General features: G+C 40.9%; 1 protein-coding gene across 4 annotated transcripts; it reads right to left on the reverse strand.

Annotated features, from left to right (window-relative positions):
- Window positions 1-1,648: 1,648 nt before the first annotated feature.
- On the reverse strand, window positions 1,649-13,817 carry CBX3 (chromobox 3). 4 transcript variants are annotated; one of them, XM_081164982.1, is made up of 6 exons: window positions 13,679-13,817; window positions 11,944-11,994; window positions 5,816-5,958; window positions 4,238-4,403; window positions 3,412-3,506; window positions 1,649-2,243 (listed from the first exon to the last, which is right to left on the reverse strand). In XM_081164982.1, the coding sequence occupies exons 2-6, from the start codon at window positions 11,965-11,967 to the stop codon at window positions 2,117-2,119; spliced, it is 555 nt and encodes a 184-aa protein (XP_081021108.1). In that variant the 5' UTR covers window positions 11,968-11,994; window positions 13,679-13,817; the 3' UTR covers window positions 1,649-2,116. The 4 variants fall into 4 exon arrangements, with proteins under 4 accessions (XP_081021108.1, XP_081021109.1, XP_081021110.1 ...); XM_081164983.1 differs by lacking the exon at window positions 13,679-13,817 and adding an exon at window positions 13,458-13,596; XM_081164984.1 differs by lacking the exon at window positions 11,944-11,994.
- Window positions 13,818-13,950: the final 133 nt, after the last annotated feature.

Below are 13,950 nucleotides of genomic sequence, written 5' to 3' on the forward strand. Positions count from 1 at the left end.
AGAAGAGGAATACATAACAGCTTTATGAGGGCGATTATCCCCATTTTAAAAAAATATTTTATTACCTAAAAAATAATAATTTAGTTTTATCAGTTGCATTCATCCCATAATACAATTATAATCATGTAAATAAAAGGACTGCAATGGTGCTGCCTCAGCACATCTCTGCCATATTCCACACTGGTGGGGTCTGAAGAGAGGTCAGTATGATTAAGAAGCATAAGAACACAGGCTTCAAAATTATACCAGAAATCCACATGTATACAACAGGTTCCCCTCTTCAGACCTTTCCCTCTGCTGTGGCCTATGTCAAAGTTTCAATATAGTTCTACCTGCATGAGTGCAATCCAGCTCTCTTCTTCACACCATTATAATCATAATATTGGAAGAATACCCTTATATGGACAAGACAGACTGGCAGGGGATATGATTCAGCCATTGTGTGCAGCCCCTTTGTTGTGATTACAATTCAATGAATTAGAAAGCATAAAGCTACTGTATCAGTGGCTTGAATGGCCAAATTATATATTTATACACATGTGTGTATACACATTGCTAGTATTTCCATGTGCGTGTAAAGGAGGGAACGATTCAAAATTGCTATTCACATATACAGACGTACCTTGGAAATCGAATGGAATCTGTTTCGGAAGTCTGTTCGACTTCCAAAACATTCAGGAACTTCTGATTGGCCGCAAGAAGGTCCTGCAGCCAATCGGCACGGAAGCCCCACTGGACGTTCAGCTTCCAAAAGAACGTTTGAACACCGGAACAATCATTTCCGGTTTTCAATCATCCGGGAGCCAAAATGCTCAGCAACAAAGCTGTTCGAATTCCAAAGTGTGACTGTACTGTGTAAAGGCCATATGTGAACTTAGGTATACACTTCTTCTGTAATGCAAGGCAAAAGAGCATCCAAAAAATTTGCTCCACCTGCAGTTAAATCAGCAGCGAGAGACAGTGAGTTTAGCTCACTTTAGAAAAAAGTTATTTTCACAGCACTATTATACATACTGGGTTGTTTCTCATGAAGTCACTGCACAAAATCAACAATTGGTATGTTTTTAGGAACTAGCCCATATTGCATAGAATCATAGAGTTGGAAGGGACCCTGAGGGTCATCTAGTCCAACCCCCTGCAATGCAGGTACGGGGATCAAACCTGCAACCTTGGTGTTATCAGCACCATGCTCTAACTAGCTGAGCTATGCTGTTGTGTTGCACGCATCATGCCAGAGCAGTCTGTAGTATGGCCCTAGGTAAAAACATGGCTTTGTATCCTCTCACACACTTCTGCCAAACTCATCTCAATCCGGAGTATACACCTTAGAAACCAAATTGCTTTGACTGGAGAAATGGCAACCAAGTCTGGACACTGACCTTCTAGAAACAGAGAAATGTAATATTGCTCATGATCCAGTTAGGTCAAACTTAAAAGCATGCTACTGGAGATTTGTATGGCCACCTGAAACAAAAGTTAGTTTATTCTAAGACACAAGCCAAGGAAAGTTGTGGGCAAAACAGTAGGGGTCATGCAAAATCTCATTGCAGTAATTCTGCTTGGTGAACGTTGTACCAGTGCTTTTATTGGAGGATGCTATTTTTCTGAAGATTCTTAAGCTTATCACTGTTTGGAAAACAAGGAACAATAATATAAAACTATTTTATTGATAAGTGTTCACCAGTATTTACAATAAAGTAAATAATATACAGCCTGCACCTTCCACTTACTAAAAAGTTTTTACCTGGTCCCTTAAGAACCAAGTAGCCACAAATACTAAAGACTTGAAAGGACTAAACTGGGGGAAAGATGCATGCACAACGGTCGTAGAGAACTACAAAAACACTTGTGAATTTGATCAATCTGCCATTAGGGTTCACTATTAACTATCAAGTTTTATAAAACACTTTGCCTAAAATGAAGAAAGCAGTACCAAATGCTCTCCTGTAATAAAACAAAGCAAACAGCACAAACTCTTTTTTTTCTTTCTGTTTATGCAAAACACATTACTTCAAAAATAATCAAACTTGTCTCATTAAAACGTAGCTTTCAACATTTCTGGTAAGTTATAATCATACATATATAAAAAAAGGGGGGAGGGGGATAACTCAAACAATTATTGCGCTTCATCCTCTGGGCATGAGTGCCAGGTTAGTCGTTCTTCATAAAAAGCAATTACAATCTGAGGGCATTTAACATTTGCTTCTTTGGCGAGCACCAGGTCTGCTTCATCAGAATCTTTCCTGTTTTAAGAAAAGAACATGCATTCAGGATTTTGTGAGCCTGCAGTCTGAAGTACCGCTACTCGACCTTTTCAGTAGTAGTTATGCACACAACCCAATCCTAGACACATTTATGCAAAAGTTTGTCTGATTTAATGCAGCAGACCTTTATTCCCAGGCAAGCATGTACATGATTATCATAGGCCAGGGGTCTATGCGGCCCAATCGCCTTCTCAATCCAGCTTACGGACGGTCCGGGAATCAGCATGCTTTGACATGAGTAGAATGTGTCCTTTTAAGTGGTTTAAGTCCTTTTATTTAAAATGCATCTCTGGGTTATTTGTGGGGCATAGGCATTCATTCATTCATCCATATATATATATATATATATATATATATATATATATATATATATATTCCGGCCCACCACATGGTCTTAGGGACAGTGGACCGGCCCATGGCTGAAAAAGCCTGCTGACCCCTGTTATAGACTTATCATTAAAAGAGTCAAAGGAATTCAGAATTCCTGCTCTAATTATTCAAAGTTTGCTTAACTGAGAATCTTGGGCAGTAGCAGCTCTTCAAAGGGGGGGGGCATACTAGGTATCTCTTCCCATTTGTAACAAAACCTAAGTTGCTGTTCACTGGGTATCTTATGCCATCAGTAAAGCAGTCATTTGGAACTGAGAGGTAAAGTAGTCAATAGTAACTGTTGGGGGAGATTTCCGAATGTAGCTGCTAATGCTGTAGGAGTAAGTAGGCCTTTGTTTCAAGAACACATGAATAAAACTGAGCTGCAAGTGTGTAGCTATGGTCTTTGGAGTAGAAATTCAGTCTTAAACTGTAACAATTTAAATAATCATACATAAAAGTACAGTAAAAACTAAATACCAGCAATAGTGGTTTAAGTTTGATAGAGGTGGTAACAAAATAGGCTAGGGCTCTCTTCAGTTTAAAGCCTAGTACTAGTTAGTTTGGTACTAAACAGCAACAAGAGTGCTCTTAAGTTTTCTAAACTCCTTAAGTAGTAAAGGACCAAAATTACCAATGCTCAGAGGGAGGACCAACCCAACTACCAACAGTCATTACATCCTATCAGTCAGTTTATAACAGGAAAATTATATTCTTTATCAAGGTCAGTCCAAGACACACTTTGCACTGCTGCTGAAATTTCCATTCTACCACTTACCATTTCATAAGAAACATAAGTTCCCCACTACTGTCTGTGGCTCCAATTATTCGCTCAGGATCAAGACCTCTTGCAAATCCCCTGGGTTTATCAACCTGTTTGATTAAATATGGAGTAACATTTAAATACGTTCCAACTACTGTAGAAAAGCTGCCATAGAACACACAAATCCCCTCAAAGGTCTTCCAGAATGTCAGCAAAAAATAATAATAAAAAATTACACCAAGCTTTCAGTTCTTTTACCCATCAATTGTTTCATTTCACTTTCCATGAACATACTGATAACTTCACAGTACTAAAATATTAACTTTCTGCAGATCAGAAGACATTTTTAGAAACTTTTCAGACTGAATGTTAAAGAGGATACCAAGATGTAACCTAGTACAAGCAGCTTGCAAAACTGGGCTATAACAGCTCTTAGGAGATATTTAAGTTTGTATTCATCACGTTAAAAGCTGCATGGCTAACCACTATATTATGATTTTATACCAACCTTTGTTCAAGGAACCGAGGATACGTTACATCAGGAATAGGGAGCCTATAGCCTTCCAGATTTTGTCGGGCTCAAAACTCCTCAGTACTGCAATCATGACCATTGGACAGGATGATGGAAGTTGTATCCCATCCACCAGGTCACCACCATGCCTAGCACACCTGCTTCTCCCACACCTGCAGGGTATCTTCCCAACTCCATGAAATAGGTTGGGATGAGTAGCATGGCTGAACAGGCATTTGAACCTGGGTGTTACTGACCCTAGTCCAACACACTAACCACTACACCTCATCAATGTATTTTAGGAGAAATCCAAACACCAAACCAACTTACAGACTCTCTTTTTTTCTTTGATTTGCTGTCATCAGACTCACTATCGGAAAGAGATTTTCTTTTGGCACCCTCTGTCTTTTCTTTACCAGCTTTCTGGGAACTCAGAAAAGCTTCTATTAACTCTGGACAATCCAAGTTTTCTTCTGGTTCCCATGTGTTATCGGCACTGAAACAGAATTCATGAAAAAAAGAATGGAAGTAATTAGAAATCTGGATCAGATGGCCAAACTCTATTAAGTCGACCACCCACCCTACCAAAATGCTAAATTGTGCTCAGTTATTAAAGACACTGAAGTCATATTTCTCTGCAATTTAATTTTATGTGGGCCAACTTGGGTCACAACAGATTCTGTAAAAATATTTCCAACCTACTTGTGTACAATCATTTAGACTTAAGATTATGGGAAAATGGTCATGGGTTACCCACGTGTAGACAGTAAGGTTTGTTGAATGAGCTGAATTATTATTTCAGAGTCCACAAATAGTAACATAAGCAACGCTATATATGTCAATTGAGCCCTATAATAATGTTCAGTTTGCAAACATGCAGAATTGCACACAAGGACAAAGAATTTTTTTGGATGTTTCTAGACTTAGGGCGAGTTTCTAGTCTTTCACAAGCGCCAGGAGAAATGAATCAATATTCTTCTGTTCCTGGTAAACTAGATTTTTGCTTTTAAAAACCTTGGAATGCTTACTTTGTCAATGCTGCTATATTGCTATTTATAGTAGAGAAGTATAGCATGTTTAGCTCAATAACAAAGCAAGGTTCTAGAAAAACATATGCTTGTTAATTATGCATAACTGGGACAGACTATGTTACACTTTATAAAAGCTTGCAAACTAGATGGGGTGAGAGAAGAGGTCTTGCACTCAACAAGGACTAGTACACTAAGAAACATTTTCAGCAAGATGTATAGAATTGACTGAGAAGAAAAAAGCAGATTATTTTTGTAGTTAAGATTTGTAACCTTTTCTAAAGTGACTAATGTGTGTTAACAAAGATGGCAGCATGGTTCTTGACCATATTAATTCAGTTTTAATTTCTAGTTCAATCAGCAGCTTTTGGATTACAGTGGTACCTCTAGTTAAGAAATTAATTCGTTCTGGAGGTTCACTCTTAACCTGAAACTGTTCTTAACCTGAGGTACCACTTTAACTAATAGGGCCTCCCACTGCTACCGTGCAATTTCTGTTCTTATCCTGAAGCAAAGTTCTTAACCCAAGGTGCTATTTCTGGGTTAGTGGAGTCTATAACCCGAGGTACCAATGTAGTTATAGTCGGGTGTCAAATGACACATACTGCCAATAGTGAAGGGAGGTACTGCCATCGGTAGCATGGGCTGAAGAGGCGTCCACACAGCCAGAGCTGTTTTTATTTTTTACTACAGCCCACCATACAGCTATTATTAATTTAAATCATTTCTAAACAGGCCAAGTCAGAGTTTTACAGGGAAAAGTGATTCTTTTTGGCTATGTGGTTCTTTCAAAATGTTTTCAGCTCTACACATGGAATTGTGGCCTACACCCCCAACCAACCAAGCACTGAAAATAGTAGTTCTGGATGAAGCTCCTTACTCAGTAAATCCTTTCCATTTCAAGAAGTACTCAACCTTGCCATTAACTACACGCCTGTCCAGGACTTTCTCCACAACGAATTCTTCAGGTTCTGTTTCTTCAACTTTTTTGCCTTTGCCATTCTGCTTTTTCCCCATTTTATGCTACAAAACAAAATCATTCGAAAAGATGTATTTTAACAGTTATACTGCTATTTGATTCTAGGTCTACAGGACTTAGATTCTCATGGAAAATTTTGTATTTTGCTCAGTGAGAGAACAAATTATTGTAAAAAGAACCCTTCTGGGTCAATGAAGTTAATTCCAAATCTCTTTTGCAATGAATTCTAAATCCTTTTGTTTGAAAAAATTGTTTGCTATTTTGTTCCATATAGCTTATTGCCATTCACTTTGTACAGATGGGTATTAAAAGATACTGTATAAAAAGTAAGCTTTAAAAATGAATTTTGGGAAGGCACATAGAAGATAGAAGGATGAGCTTTTTTAGTTTTTTAAATTACTTGCATACATCTTAGACCAATAGTCTTCAACTTTTTCAGACCTACCTTCAATTGAAACATGCATTTGGGAACCCATTTCTTAAATTTTACTACAAATAGCAAAATTTTCACTTTATATTGTGGTAGTGCTGCTGCTGCAAGCCACCTTTGATCAGTTAGCAACCCAGTAGTGGGTCCTGAGCCATTAGTTGAAGACCAGTGAGTTATATATGCTTGTTAATAGCAATTCAACAACAGTTAATAGCAGCTTGAGCATTTTTCAGATGCTAAATCTGAAACATTTATTTAACAATTACATCCATGCATGATTTTGACTTTCATTATGGACAGCAGAACATACATGTGCAAAAACATACTTGTGCAAAAGTTTCAGAGTTGTTCTTGATAAAGCTAGGTTGAAACTTTGTGTTTACTGTTCACTAATACAAATGTCTATTGCATTGCTGGAACTTTATAAATCAAGCACAGCACACTTTAAATAAGACTGAAAATCACTTTAAGCTCCACTTAACAGCCAAACATTCAGATAACAAAGTACTACATCCACATCATCCTCAAAGCATTCCAACTTCAGTAATACACAATTTAGTGTAACAGGATTATTTTTCCAAATTTTCCCTATGCATTGGCTTGAAACCAGTATATTAGTGTCATGCTAAAAGTGCTGCAGTTCAAGAGTCAAGTGCAGAATGGCAGACAGAGTTTTGGAAGCACTCCTTAGGCAGTGTTCGAAACTCACCTTGTTCAGGCACATTTTGTGACAGGTAATTTCATTAGTGCAAGCAGTTTCTGAGCTCTGGGCACAATAATGCACCTAAGACTTCACATTAAAACTACAGAGTAGAAGGAAAGAAAGACCTTTTTCTGCCTTTCCACTTCCAATTACTCTCTGAAGATTGGAGAAGAGACCCTCTGAAGAATATTAGGTGGTGGGCAGGGGAAGGACTAGATCAGGGGTGTCCAACTGGTCGACCCCTGGATGATCGTTGTTGATCGATCGCGGGATCCCTATTGCTCGTGTTGTTTAGAATTATGTTTCCGCCCCCTCCCCAATGGTCTTTCCCTGCATCGTGTTTAGTGTGTGTTCCTTTGTTGTCTGCTGCAGCTCTGCATTCGGCTCTTAGCAGCTGTTATTGGTGAGCAATTTATTTTAATTTTGCACATTTAGAAGTCTGACCTACTCCTCTAAAAAAAGCTCTCAACAACTTTGACCTGCCCCCCTAAAATGGGTAGATCACTGCTAGCCCCCCCCCCCAAGTAGATCACAGTCTCTTGGGAGTTGGACGTCCCTGGTCTAGACCATGTGAAAAATGAACGTAATATTTTAGCTGCAGTTCATTCATTTTCAGCTTTGTATTCTTGTTATAAAACACGCACTGACATATTCTGTTGTTGTGCCAATAACTTAGGTTTAAGGTGCCCTTTAGCTCCTAGTTCTCATATCTCAGTTTCTAACACCATCCTTAGGCATTCAAAATAGCAAACATGAGGAAATCATGTTGTATATTGATCACCAAACATTCCTTTGGAGAAAACTAGATTGAAGGAAGAAATGGCCATGATTCAGAAATCCCATGTTCTGTCAGCTCCATAATAATATACTTGCTTTTCCAGATGGCAAATGTCTTTTGATACTCAGTTAAGTGTCAAAAACAGCTTGACAGAGGTATGATATAGGAAATCACCTATTCAAAATGGGTATGGCAGAAATGAAAAAAAATACATATGTACAAGAACACTGCACATAATATGCCCAAACAGGCAATGTTAATGTCTTTTGCCCTCCAAGTGCTACCAAGATTACAAAGGGAATGCGAATATGTGGAGACAGTTTCCATCAGTTAAGACTGCCAGTGTGTGGAGGTAGTTTCCTCTCTAACTATGGGAATTTCAGAGATAATACAAAACTAGCAACCTACTTGTGCAGTTATACTGTCATATCCCTGAAAACATTTCGAATAAAGCACAAAAGAAATCAAAAGTTTACGAAGATATGCATGCCATATTACTAATTAAGTCTGCATTGACACTCTACATGACACGCCAGCACTGACATGCATGGATCATTCATGTCCAATCTTGCATGTGAGGAGGGGACATACACCAGTCTGTCAAACAGACCTATAGTATTTTAAGCTCTTGGCGGAGTGGAGGGATTTGCAATTCATGTTATCCCTTCCTTAGAAACCATGCACTGATACAATGAGTTCTCAATTTTCAAACTGCACCCTCAGTTAAAAGCTTAACTGTTGATCTAGATTTATTTTTTAAAAATATTCCCAGCGTATTTTTAAGCAACTGATACATAATTAAAATTTATGCATACTAATAATGGCATACCATTGTACAATGTAATAATATATTACATAAGACCTATACTGTAGATAGATATGTGAAAGCAAATGGAAAAAAGCTGAGAATTATTGAATGGGGACACTATCTCTCTCCTCCTTCTCCCCTCCCAAAGGAAAATTTTGGGGGAACACTGAAAAAACTCTATCATCTACTCTTTGCAATTAGTTAAATGCACCAATACTTTTAGAGATGCAATCCTATGTGTGAGCAGGATGCACCATTATGAGCCAGAAAAAGCATACAAGACCCAGTGCTTACTGGGCAATAGTATGCATTGTTAGGAGTTAAGCACTCATTTAGGAGTTGTAAACACTTGCAAATTTCTAGGTTCCCCAAAAGCATTGTTCTGTGAAAATCCCAGAATTTTCTTTCTGTATGGAATACTGCTATCGGGAATGATGGGAGTATCATGCAGAGACACAGAAAGAATTTTCTCTTAATTTACAACCTTCACAGCCTGTTTGAAACTGTTGGTTTTTTAAAAAGCTTAAGTTCACAATTCAATGTTTTTGGAGATCCACTTTTTTTACAGCTCCTGAAGGAGTTTTAAACTCTGAAATGTGAAGAGCAAGAACAAAATAAATAGCGCCAGAACTTGTCTCTTCCATTTCCTGTCTCCTCACCTGGGAGTAAAACCAAATGGGTGTGTTTTCTGCGTAAACATCCCTTGGATTGATATGTAATTTAATAAATACAGTAAATAGGACAACTGCTAGATCAATGATGAATTTTATGATCTTAAAACAGTAAAATAAGCTTAGATTTGACAGCAAAGCCAGTATTGTGTCCATATTTAACCCGTCCCCACTGAATTCCATTTTCCCAAACAAAAAATGAGTATTTTTCCTCCATAACTTCAAATTTCTAGAAACGCTACATCTCTAAATTTACTTACTGAATCTTACAGACACAACTAATTTTTACTATTGAATTCCCATTACCACCCGTCTTAAGAGATCACTTTTCTCTCTCAGGAACTATTTGATAATACTCCCAGTTCAGCACCTTCTAAATTGCATGCCAAGGGCCAATACTGCTCCAGGAGAGGGGCTGAAGTGTACCTTGAAAAATGAAGCTACTATGTTGGCTGCATCCTTGTTCCATACTTGGTAGATTGAGGAGGGGCAAAGGCAGCACTGATTCCCTCCTCTCTTTAGTAATATATGTGCAGCAAAACATTATCCCAGGGAAAAAAGAATGACGCATTGGACTACATGATCACAAGTCCCTAAGTGTTGGCTGGCCTGGCCTCAGTTATCTAGCAGTGCCTCATCTAAATCCGTGGGACTTACCACAGAGTAGATCTGCACAGAACTGAGCTGTTGGTACCTCACCTTGCTCTGTATTTCTGCTTGAGGCCAGAAATTATCCCTAGTGCTGCTTCCCCAGCTCCAAAAAGCGATGGGGGACAAGATACCCGAAAGTGCTTCAGACACACAGTGCTACTTGGGGACACTGACTTCCCTTCCCTTCTGGCTGCAAACGTGGAAGGGAGGAAAGTAAGAATTCATTTGGGTGCCAGGAAGCCAAGGAACTCAATGTACATTTGCTACCATGCAAATCATTCTAGCTTCTTTCTCCAGGTCCAGAGGTAAAAGGGACTAATTTGTGCAGTTGGTGACACATGCTACATCTTGTAGGACCATAGCCATTCTAACGATCACCTTCAACTAGGAGCTAGAGAAGCACATGGATCTTCCCTCAAGTTGTGTTAAGCTTGCAAGAGTGAGGAAAGATGTCCATTTCCCAATTCCATGTGCCAGGGACCAATATCTTACTTGGACCCTGAAGCATCCCAACCTGGACTATGGTGGAGTTGTCTTGGACCAGCAGCTGATCAAGGACCACCACTTTGAATAGTACTGCATTATGCTACAAAGTTAACTAAAGGACGGGAATTCCCAAAAATATTCCTACTGCTTAGAAACGCAGCTTCATCCTTGACTGAGTGAACACAGGCAATAAGCGGGCAGGCCACCATCCTGTACAGTCGTACCTCTTGTTATGTTTGCTTCATAATACGTTTTTTCAAGTTGTGTCCTGCGGCGACCCAGAAAGGGTTACTTCTGGGTTTTGCCACTCACATGTGTGCAGACGCGCAAAATGACGTCATACGCAGAAGCGGCGAATCATGACCCGTGCGTACGCAGACGCAGGTTGCGAATGGGGCTCCGGAATGGATCCCGTTCGCAACCAGAGGCCCCGCTGTAGTTGCAAAAAACATGTGCCAAATTTTCAAGGTGCAGATCCAGGAAGCACGTATATATTTATCATTTTAAGTGTAAGAATGAAGGGTGACAGTTAATTCAGAAGGAACAATATAACTAAGCCTTATTGATGCATCAGAACTCTGGAAATTAGGGGGCACCAGGGTCCTGCCTCTTGTGCCCTGTCCCCACTGCCCTCCACACATTGGAGGACAAAGGTCTGCAGTACTTGTGCTCCTCATGTGCAGGGTTCTAAATCACATTACACCTTACACAAGGTGTGGAGGCTGTGCACCAGTGCAGGTAGCAGGGCCAGCAAGTGTCTCACTCTCCCCTTTGCATGATTCCAACCATAAAAAGGCTTTAATGCCTGAACAGGTCTCTTGTGTCCCAGGCATCCAAGTGTTTAGAAAACAACCTCAATTAAACCAAGACCTCCAACTCTGACCTCATGTCAAGTGTTTTAGTATGTGCTGGAATCATGATCAGTTATATTAAATGATCATATGCAAACAAACCATGGCTTACATACCTACCACCCGTGAAGATAAGGCAAGCCCAAGAGGCTCAGTGGTTTAGACCACAGCACCACCCACGTCTCTTAGGTATGTTGCTACCACAATATAATTGTTAATATAAACTGGAACTGGCACTAGATGCCACCACATGCCCTCTTAAATAGATTGCAATCTCCCATTTCCTCAAGCGAAACGTACATTATTACCTCTATAAAACAGAGGTGAGTAATTGAATCATGTATCAGGCTTCAATAACAAAACACATCGCTATAAAAATTTACCTCAGAGTGGTTTCCAGCAACCTTACTTGTTGATATCCAATGCAGCCATACTCAGAATATGCACTGAAATCAATGGATTTATGTTACTTGAGCCAAATGAGTCCAAGTCATTTGGATATCACCCACTTTCAGTGTCTGGTGTTTTTTGGAAAATAATGCTGGGGAGGGGAGATGTGGATGTATCTTTTTACACAGAGATGCCAACTTAATAAATCTGAAGAAATATGGTGGTAAAATCCTTACATATTTTAGGTGGTCATGAACTTACCAATGTAGATTTATTGGTGGCCATTTTTATTGCAGACTTGCTGAGCTTTTACTAGAAAAATGCATGACAAAAGGAATGTTGCATTACTCAGAGAAAGGCATCTCAGTACAAGTATGGTCCTTCTTCTATCCAGGTGATGGGGAAAAAAACTATTTCAAGTACATTAATAGAGTATGAAATTAAACCTCCATTATGCTAGTTATTATTTGGAATAACAGTTACCTACAATACATTATATGCTTTTTCACTAGTCAAATCACACACAGCCTGAGTTAGCACTAAAAAAAAAGTTTGAAGGAACTTGTTATTTTGAAAATCTCTAAGACAACAAGTTATAATGAAATAAAATCTTCAACTGTAAGGTATATTACAGAATCCTGAATCCATTTGTATGTACTTAGATCAGTGGTAGATGCAACCATTCAAGAAGATTCAGGATTAGTCTATTAATCAGCAGTACATCTACTATATAGGTGACCACTGCACCTTTTGACACATAACTTTACACATAAACTGTACAATAAAACATTTTGCCAATTCCAAAACATTAGATAAGTAAATACAAAATACTTTCTCAAATTCTGCAGTTCTGATTCATGGCGTTTCCTCTGCAGGGCTATAAAAGTAGCATCACAGCCATGAGATTCAGCAAAGCAAGGGAGAGACCAACCCCCTCCCTCCTCCCCCGCAGCTCTCTTGTACTCAGCAATCCTGAGCGCCTCCCACCACCACCACCTTGCAGGAGATAAGATATCATAGGACAATTTCAAGCCAGGCCAATCGTGCTTCCATTTAGGAGAAAGGAAAGAAAAGAAACCCGGAACGCGAGAGCAACAAAGGCCTGTTGCAAAGAAATGAAAGCTAAAATAGGTCTTAATTGCACGAGGTGAGCGCGCAAGGGGGAAGGAAAGCAGACCCAAACGGGCCTCTCCCATCACCAAGAACATGAGAAGGCAAAGATGCAGGATCGGCTGCGGTGGAAAGCGCCATATCACCGCGTCGTTCAGGACGACTTCCTGCCGCCGTCGCTGCCTCCTCTCTTCGACGAGCTTGAAAAGACACCGCCACGCTTTGACCCCCATCTGCAACCCCAACGCCACCCCCATCCAAGGCACTGAACCTTCATCTATATCTATAGATCTATAGAAGTCCACGCTTCTGATCTCTGCTTTGTTCGCGGCCTGTGCCGCCTCCTCCCCCCATCACCATTTGCTGATTCTTTTTCTTTTTTTGAGGGGGAAAAAAGCGGGAGCGGAGTGAGAAACAGCCCCCGGCTACAATCCCCATTAAGACACCAACTAGGGAGCAAGCGATTTTTAAACTTCAGAAGTGAAGGCCCGAGGCGGGGTGGGGATGCGTGGTCATCGTCCTCTTCCCCCACCCCCCACCTCCAAACAAATAGCCCCCAAAGCGGGTTCGGGGTGGGAAAGGCCTAGCTGGTAGGAGCACTTGTGGGGTTTTTTGTTTTTTTTAAGGCCCCACAAGGCGCGGAAAGAAACGGCGGCGGCCCAAACCTGAGGCGGGAGGAGCGGGGTGGGGAAGGGAAAGCGGCCACGCCTGAGCCTCCCTCACAGAGTTACATAAAACATAATCCTAATAATGAGGGAAAGAAGAGAGGCGCCCTGGTTCCCCCCCCCACCCCTCGCCGTCTTGTTATTCCGAACGGCCGTTAGAAGAGGGGGGGGAGGAAATAGGAAAGTGAGGCGGGGGGGTGAAGAAAGCGAAAGATACGGACTTCCAATGGTGTGCACAGCGGCGCTCGGCTCCCGCGAAGTCTCCTGGCTCCCGGCGCGCACTGAGGCGGCGGCAACGGCAGCAGCTACATCTGAGGGGGCGGGGAGTGCGCGCGCGAGGCGGAAGGGCGGGGAGGGAAAGAGGAGGGGGCGGGGAGGGAGCCGCAGCCAAGGGCGGGAGCGCGGAGGGGGGCTGGGCAGGTTTTTTTTTTCCTCGGCGCCGCTGCGCAAGGAAGCAGAGGCTCCGCCCTCTCTCGTTCCCGCCCTTCGCTGC

The sequence above is a fragment of the Podarcis bocagei genome (genome assembly GCF_964188305.1).
Source record: "Podarcis bocagei genome assembly, chromosome: 12".
Classification (NCBI taxonomy): domain Eukaryota; kingdom Metazoa; phylum Chordata; class Lepidosauria; order Squamata; family Lacertidae; genus Podarcis; species Podarcis bocagei.